Source organism: Ruditapes philippinarum, unplaced genomic scaffold, assembly GCF_026571515.1.
Source record: "Ruditapes philippinarum isolate M1 unplaced genomic scaffold, ASM2657151v2 ctg1672_1_1_1_1, whole genome shotgun sequence".
NCBI classification, from domain to species: Eukaryota; Metazoa; Mollusca; class Bivalvia; order Venerida; family Veneridae; genus Ruditapes; species Ruditapes philippinarum.
In genome coordinates this window covers 1-9,565 of record NW_026853606.1, presented here as the reverse complement: position 1 = coordinate 9,565, position 9,565 = coordinate 1, and the positions used below count along the sequence as shown (strand labels likewise).

Genomic DNA, 9,565 nt, shown 5'->3' with positions numbered 1-9,565 from the left:
AAATACCTACAATAATAATATAATTAAAATAAAACACTTTGATCTTACATTAAGGATCTGAGAGATTAATAAAAATGTTAAAAAGAAAAAAAAGGAAGAAAAAAAAACCCCACGCCCATCAGTATCAATACACTTGACAGTGATTGTAGCCTATTTGAATACTCTTCAAAGTGGAGATAGTGCATTAGGGGATATGCAAGACGTCAAATATCGACCGGAGAAGTATAACGACATAAATATGTCAACATGCCTGAAAGGATGTCGACAAGACGCCCTTACTTTTTAGCCTTCTCATAATAACTAATGTGCAGTTGAGATAAGATATATCAACATGCCAGAAAAACTTGTTGACATGCCTTTAACAGTATAATATATGGACAAAGTGTTTGTCGACATGCACTGAAACATATGTGGTCAAGAAGCCTAGATTTTGTACAACAAACCATGATGATAAAAGACGTCTTGTCGCGTTTATATATGTCGACATGCCGACACACGAGTTAAATACGAACATGGCATCTAGGGGGTCAATTCAAGTACGACAGAGTAACTCGTGGCCACGACATAGTATCTCGTGGCCACGACTTAGCTATCTCGTGGCCACGACTTAGTAACTCGTGGCCACGACTTAGCTATCTCGTGGCCACGACATAGTATCTCGTGGCCACGACTTAGTTATCTCGTGGCCACGTTATAGTAACTCGTGGCCACGACATAGTAACTCGTGGCCAAGACTTAGTTATCTCGTGGCCACGTTATAGTAACTCGTGGCCACGACATAGTATCTCGTGGCCACGAGATAGTATCTCGAGGCCACGACTTAGCTATCTCGTGGCCACGACTTAGTAACTCGTGGCCACGATTTAGTAACTCGTGGCCACGACTTAGCTATCTCGTGGCCACGACTTAGTAACTCGTGGCCACGACATAGTATCTCGTGGCCACGACTTAGCCATCTCGTGGCCACGACTTAGTAACCCGATGCCACGACATAGTATCTCGTGGCCACGAGATAAATAAAAACACACACATGTCACATTTGTGCCACCGTAGGATTCCCACTTATGGCATACAATTTTCAAAGAACCAGAAAATATTTGTAAATACTGAACATAATTGTGTCACACAATTGTTGTATTTATTTCACTGTAACGTAATGATTCTGATACTACTGTTTGCAAATTATATCAAATTAAAAAAATGCAGTATATTTACAATATAATTTATAACGTTAAATTAACGGTATTAGTGCTTTTACGAAACATTTATCTGTGTGACGCTTCTCATTTATCTTTACCACCCTTTTCTCAGAGTGTATTAAGTGCCTCAATAAGCATAAACATGGAGATAGTATGAAAGATAAATTTACACTGTTAACTTTATCTCACGTTGGCACAGACAATAATCAAATTCACGAACAACAGTCATACAAATGAATAAGCAGATTGATTTTCTGACACAACCCTACATGTTACTTTAGTTCAAATATCTTTATTAAATTGCTGTCCATGGAGTTCCGTATTTCACTAATGAACATTTTATTTTGCTCTTCAGAAATGTTGATATAAAGTGGCTTCAATACATGCTGCGCATTGAAAGGCAGAATCTCTCTCGTACCAGGTACAATAACTCCGAGCGAATCGCTTTTCTTTGGATAACAAACAACAGCACATCCACAGTTTGTAACTGTTAAGCCTGCTGGTTTATCATTATTCTCGGTTTTATTTTGAGATATCAGTTCTCCATGGAGTGTAAATTTATACACAGCACGATTGTCTAAGTCAGACACAAACATATATTCATTATCTGTACTCAGATATACAAATCTTGGATATTTCAATATGCTTGTATCTCTAACCTCATGAAGGATATGACCTTCCATGTCCAATACCTGAACAGCGGGAGGTTTAATAAAGGACACTGCCAATACACCATTGCGATGATCTATTCCATAACATCCTTTCCTGACATCCAGACTGTGACTTTCAGTCAAACCACTTTGCGTATTCACAAACAAGATTTTGCCGTTACTTGGTAAACATGTTGCAGCGGATGATGAACTGATAGTGGTTATGTCAAAGGGAAAATCTGACAATTTCAATGTTGAGGTGACTTTACCATCTTTGTAATTTAAAACTTTTAAAGATTTGTTGGCGCAGTCTGCTAACAAAATTTCAGCTACAGATATAATTGTGATTCCTTTAATAGAACAATTTCCTTCGTTTTTTGCCTGGCAATTTAGTTTCTTAACAAAATGTGCCTTCATGTCATTAATACATTTCTTGCATTGCCCTGAAAATGTTTTTACTTGTGTTGTAAGACTGCCGAAGGGTGTGTTATGTTTCTTCAAAGTATCGAAATCTTCAGATACTTTAAAATTTAAAGTGTTTATCTGACTTTTGGCTGAAATGGTTTCATTTATTTTTTGACATTTTTCCAATTTTCTCTGTACACGTTTAGATGTCACAAACAAATTGTTGACCTTGTCTTTGCACTGATCCAATTTCCTTTGAAATTCTTTCATTTCATTAGATAATGCCTCGCATTGATCTTGAAGCTTTTTCTGTGACGGTACATCTATATCATTCATTTCGTCAACTTTTTGTAAAAGGTCTGCTTCCATTTTGTCTAGATAATCATCCATTTCTTTACGAAATAGCTTAATTTCTTGGACGATCTCGGCCTTTATTTGATCTGCTGCTTTCAGACTGCATTTTATTTCTTCTTGACATGAAGCAATGTTTTTCCTAAGGTTATCAATTCTATGTTTAGTTAAACTAAGGTACACACTGTTGTCATAGTTACTAGATACATCTGAAACAAGTTGAACCTTGCATGCGGTATGTTGAAGTACCATACAATCTCCACAACCAACGGTGTCGTGCACATGACAATAAAACTTTACTATTTCGTTTGCATGAACATCACATAGTTCAGTGCACGGGTCGCTTTGTGTCTGATATGTCGGCATTTCATCTTTGAATTTGATCACGTGATTTGTGGAAACAGCCAACTTCCGGTGTGCCTTGATACATGATGAACATATAAACTCGTTACAATTCTCACAATAGCCCTCTGCTTGTGCAGTATCACCGTCACGCTGACATGGCTGGCATGATATAGCAGAAGTTTCCTTACGTCCCGAAACTTCCATTTTATAGTGAAAAGTCCTCCTTAGCAGTGAAATGTCCGATCTCTTTTCTATTAATACACGTATTTACATAGGTAAAAATTATTAACACATCAATACAGTATGTAAAATTGCACCTATTTCTGATTATTCTATTTTTATCATTATAAATATATCACATGTATTTCCTCTATAACTTTATCGTGTCTTCCGCGTGCATATATTTCTGCAATAATTCTATTTTGTCTATCTCGAACAAAAACAGTTATAGATCTATAACGTCATTCACATTAAGCTGTGTCTCGTCACAGGCAGCTGTCAAATTTACATTCAATAAATACTCTTTTAACAATATCATAAATTTTTACAATTAATTTAAGCTAAATTCAATTCGTTTATATGATATTTTATGTTTTCACAGATTAAATCCAAGTCCCAATTACTTAAACTTTTATACAAATCATTATTATCATTAAGTAAACATTTTCCGAAAATAACATAAAGGAAGTTAAATTGACATAGGTTATTATTTAGTACGCAAGGAAATGGAGATCAACCCAAATGCTTTTAAACATCCCCAAATATTGCCAATGTTTGCAAAGGAAGATATAGTTATATATATCGATAGATTGATATAGACTTCAATAGAATATGCATGCATACAAATAGCATTATGTTCTTTATATTTTATAGTACATTTTTTTTAAATCCTTCAAAGTTTAAACGTTGCTTAAAGCGGTATATGCAAAATTTGACCGTTATTTTAAAAAGCATTAATGTTATATATATTAATCTGCACTCGTGGAATGTTCATTTTAATACCGGCTATTACGAAGCACTAACTATATATTTTTTTTTTGTTAAAACATATGAATGTGCTTTGTTGACTTGGCGGTAACTGAATATTACTGAATATTAAACTTATTTATATTTTGCAATAGCAGTAGCTTTCTTAAAGCATTATAAGCAGGATGTAAATTTTCATAAGAAGAATTGTTGATATCTTGATAGGCACTATATAAAAATCGATAAAGCAGATTTGTGCTAAATGTGCTATAATAGCAATTAAATATTTTCTTCCGCAGAACATGCTATTTTTTTTACTTATAAAGTTGATGTAAAATAAGATGGACATATCTCTTTAAATATTTTTCAGACAAGTCCAAAGCACACAATTTATGTTGAGAAGTTATTCAATACTTAACCTCTATATTTTACCAGTCATAACTCCACTTACTTTATTTCAAAATGTTAAAATGATCGTTTCTTGTTATGTTAAGATATTCCCTTTACATCAATTCTTGTTTATTTTTTTATGTGTTTAGTTTCAATTATTCTTAAGGATTTATCTGAGATTTGATTTTGAGGATGTCATGTTTATCTCAGGTGTTTTTGGTGATTTTTTGAAAATTATTTATATAATTTAGAATTAATTCTCTTACACATATATTCAATCATTTGTTAGTTTAGCTTATAACTTATTAGTATTAGAACAATATTCAAAGTATGTGGAGGGGGTTATAAGATTATTCAGCGTTTGTATTTGTAATGCATTTTATACTTGTAACCACATAAGGCTAAAAATAGATAATATATAAACTAAATTTTAAAAGGCATGGACAATATTTTAACTTCATGTATCTTAAAACTTCATGTATACATGGTTTCGTTGGAAAGAAAGTACAACCCTCATTACCGCTATTTGGCGGGCACCTTTGGGACGGATATTCCGATATAAACTGTAACATATGACAGTTATTGACCTAATGAAGATGTATTTTAAGACAAGTGACTTAACCATTAAAACTGCGACGTGCCAAAAATAAGAACGGAAACAAATCAGGCACAATTAAACTAGTTACAGCAGCATTTATTTCTTGATATCGTGTTAGAATCGATTGGATTCGCAATTCTTCACATCAAAACTTCAAATCGTGATTTTATCTAACTATAAAATAACCGTTGCGGATACATCAGATCCATAAGTAGCGTATCAATTTTTTTATAGAACATTTTTGTACGTTCCTTTTTTACAACCGTGAGAAACAGAGTGAGACACGAAATCAATCGGGACATCCTCGGCTATTATCTATAATAACCTAGGATTGAAAGTAGTTCTACCGCGTGGTTTCAGATGTAAACAGAGAGTGTAATCTTCAATTTGTGAAACGCATGTTTTTATTTGACACCCACAGGAAAATAAAGTCTGCTTCGGTATTTAAATATGCATACTGATGTACAATTCTGAACAAAGCTGACAGGTTGACATTTTGTTCTTTCTGTTTCTCCAATTATATATGTATAAATAATTTCTTGTGTGCATTTGTATCTATGAATTCATTTATTTTAAATGGATTTTACTTGATATGTTGGAGGTAAACATGACAACAACTCGCAGCATTAAATAACTTTTTGTTACCATATATATTCTCATAGCGTAGGTTAGACCGATCGATGGCCTTCTCCCAAATCTTACGGAAAGGGCCGAAAAAATGCGATTGGCATGAAATCTGGCATGGAATCTAAATATAAAGATCAAACATGTCGAGGGAAAGTGATAAGCGTTATACAACGAAACCTTTGAAAACACAATGATTTATCAAGTGTATAAACATATCTATGAAAGTATGCAATGGCAATTTAAATATTGACTAGAAAAGATTACCTAGTTGTAAAACATGATGGTTGTTCAAGAATATCAAATATCATAGACGATGTACTTGCTTTCACTTGTTATTAAGTTTATTGCAACTGTTGTTTCCATGGATTAGCTTGTTTTTTACACGATATATGCGCAAAATGGCATACATACTAAATACAGATATCTGCAGACTCAACCAAAATATTTATGCAGACATCAAGTAAAACTGCATTGGTTACTCATTTGAAATTCAGCTGCCATTCTCCTGAAGAAAAGTGTCGTCATTCAGCAGACTATCATAGCTACAATTATGTCCATTAATGGTAGCAACATTATCCCCTATCAAAAAGAGTTATCGGGAGGGTAACTATTCATTACATTCAACCATTCTCAGACCTAGATAGTAATACCAGCCTGAATAATTTTTCAATTAACAAATTAATTAAAGGAAGATTTCAGTTAAATAAAAAAATGTACAGAACATAATAATTATGATCAAGTCCCTCAAATTTTCTAGGTTCACATGAGTTATGAGCTTTTGACAGTGTCCTCCAATTATGATTCCAAAGGTACGATATAAATTAAGTTTGCAGGCAAACCTTTAACCGTATTTTTCCGGACGTTTACAATCGGCAATACTCCTGTAAAAATCTATGCTTAGCCTGGTTATTGCAAAGCTAGCTTGATATCCTCCTCGCATGAAATAATCTAAAGTCCATGGCGGGATATAAACCAACAGCCGTACGATGCAAGGCATAAGTTGCACGTAAAACAATAACAAAGATGTTACGCTGAAGCAGAATTCCATGTGTGTATAATAGCCCAACTTTTCTTTAAATAATCGAGCTAAAATGAAAATAGCTCTACCGTCTTTTGTCAATAAATTTATTTCTTACCTACACAAGTCTTGATTTTCAAAGAAAAAAATAGAAATGTACTTCACAATGTATAATACAAAACTACGAATTTTTTTGATAGTGCATACATGTATAACCCCAGGTCTAAATATAATGTATCAAGTTTGGATTACAAAACTAAATCCAAATAAGAGTATGTTGAATATAACGTTGCTCAAAACAATAGAGATAGATTAAGAAATATTTCTCCTCGGAAGAAGTTAACATCCTGAAAGTAACAACATTAAAGAACTATAAGATTTAACTTGACCAGCACTGCATAAACTTGTTCAATTGCAAATGTAAGCTATTTTCAATATTTCAGGTTTTACAATGCAATTTGTGGTTGAATACCCAACTCACATACACAGTCATATTGTTACAATGTTCACTAAAATTTTGATTCCCATTCCCATGGTTACAACTTTTTCTAAGTATGCATCAAATCAAAGCTTAAGCCTATTTTTTTTTCTCAGTAAATCAAACGGTAATAATTTAAAATTTCTTTGACAACTTTGATTTTAATCAAACCACACTGTTCATGTGACCTGTTTTCTCTTAAAATATATGTAATTAGATTTAACTTATCTGTTTGTTAGACGGGTTTTATTTTCAGAAATGACCTCCGTTAAGAGTCTAACGGCACTTTAAAGTACAAGCAGGCAGTCCACTGTTTTACATAACTCGGAACGCAGAATCCATTTTTGCTCTACCACGACTGGAACAGAAGTTTTTGGTCTTCAAAGGTCAAATCAAAATGACCGCCATTGACCAGTACCATTTACTTTATAATTTCTTATTCCTGGTTCTAAGCGTATTGTACGTCCATTAAGCCGCATGGAATAAAGTTTCAGGTACTTTGCTGATAATTGGCTGATAATTAAACAAGATTTACACATTGGTGCGTAAATCGGCCGTCTTTGAATTCAAATGGACATCTTTTTTTAAACCAATGTAATGTGCATTGAGACATATGAATCTGTCTGTAAGAATAAATATAAAAAAAATTAATAATGATTTAAGCAACATGTCATGTAGAATTGTATAAAATGTATAGGTATACTTTACACTTTGTGAGTTTCACAATGACCTCAAACAGGTCAATATCTATGAACAATTAATCTCTGTCAGTTATCTGAGATCCCAAACTTATTACATATAACCTGAACAATTTAATTTACTTCGATACCTTAGATGTTATAGTTTTTTTTCAATTTTCTTAAAAGCATGTGTGTTGACCTTTAAGGACACCAAATCATTTTATTATTTGAAAGGTCAATTTGCCAATATTTTAAAAATTGCCTTTCAATTTTACAGGACAGGACAATGTATTTAGGCCCGCATGTACTTGCAACAACATCTGCTGTTTGATCATAAACAGCCTACAGGCTTGTTCTTTATAACGGTAAATATACATAATAAAGAGTTAAACATTAAAGGTTTACCGCGGATATTCTATGAAGATGGATGTCTAGAAAGACTAAACAGTCAATGCCAAAATACTATAGATAATATAATGACGATTCAATTCTGTTTACCCTATTTCTATTAACCTAGAATGATTTGTAATGTCAGTTTGTTTACTTTTAAGTTTTTTATTACTATAATTATGTAAAATATATGCCATCAAAGCCTATGTATTTAAATTTATTTACTGAACTAGAAATACGAGATCTAGAGATTTTTGTCTTAATTTATTTGAATTCATTCATTGTCTTAGTTAATATCAGCAGGAACATTATATGGGACTTTGCCAGGGACGTTGTGCCTTACTCTATCTTATTTCTATTGATATTCAAAATATTTATATGACATGAAATATGACCTTTAATATTTGAATATGATCCTTATATTAAAACTACAACTATTTTCTCACTCACGACACCTTGTTTAAAAAAACGACGTATTTATTCTTAGCTCTCGGTTAACAACACAAACAGACTGGACACGACAACAAATGCACATTCATATCATGACTTTTGACATTAACACTCTTCTACTGAACTACATGTCGTCTTACAATACGGCATATTTATGCCAACTTATTTCTTAATACACCAATGAATAACAGAATTATTGACCGGACTTTTTAGGCACTTTTAGGAAATATTTAGGGAAAGTCTAAGCGCGACTTTCATCTTTGATCTGCATCACCAGCTGTGTTTTACATGTGGCCAATTATCTAACTGTGTCATGTATTTAAGCAAAATTGTTTCACAAGGCATCAATTAATGAGAAAGTTATAGACCCGACACAACCATCGTTTTCATATTTATATCGTGGTTAATGATATGGAAGTTTAACTTAAACCATAACCATGTTTGCCTTGCTCATGTGCATGACAATACATGTACCTTTTCATATTACACTTTTACGCGAAGTAATTCTCATTCAAGGACGTCGACATATAAGAAGATTTGGCCATTTCTTCCCAAGCATCGTCTACCCTAGGCCAATTAGAACAGAGAATTTAATACCACATGATAACAAACAGACCTCAAAATTCCCAATTTCGGGACCTCTACGGGTACACCATTCGCCGTTACCAATAGATAGAACTGAAATACTATGATGTTATGTATGCAACATATTACATGTATATAATTTATATCTGACAAGTTGGTATTTCCAATATTATCATTGTTCTATTTTTAGAACATAAACTACATGTATGTATTAGAACGTTCTTAACTGTTGTAGAAAACTCATGCATTATATTTAGATAGAAATTTCTGGAATGATCTTTATTGTTGAAGTTGCTAGATTATGATTCACTGTAGTAAATGGAAGACTATTCTAGAAACTTCTTAGTTAATATATATAAAGGAGACATTTTTCATTACTCTTACCCTTTTTAGTCATCAGTGATCTTTTTAGTGACATCAAATTTTTTAGTTT

The 9,565-nt window shown here is 32.9% G+C and overlaps 1 protein-coding gene across 1 annotated transcript; it reads right to left on the bottom strand.

Annotated features, from left to right (window-relative positions):
• Positions 1-1,471: 1,471 nt before the first annotated feature.
• LOC132737327 (uncharacterized) lies at positions 1,472-3,154 on the bottom strand. Its single transcript, XM_060724593.1, has one exon. The coding sequence runs from the start codon at positions 3,152-3,154 to the stop codon at positions 1,472-1,474; it is 1,683 nt and encodes a 560-aa protein (XP_060580576.1).
• Positions 3,155-9,565: the final 6,411 nt, after the last annotated feature.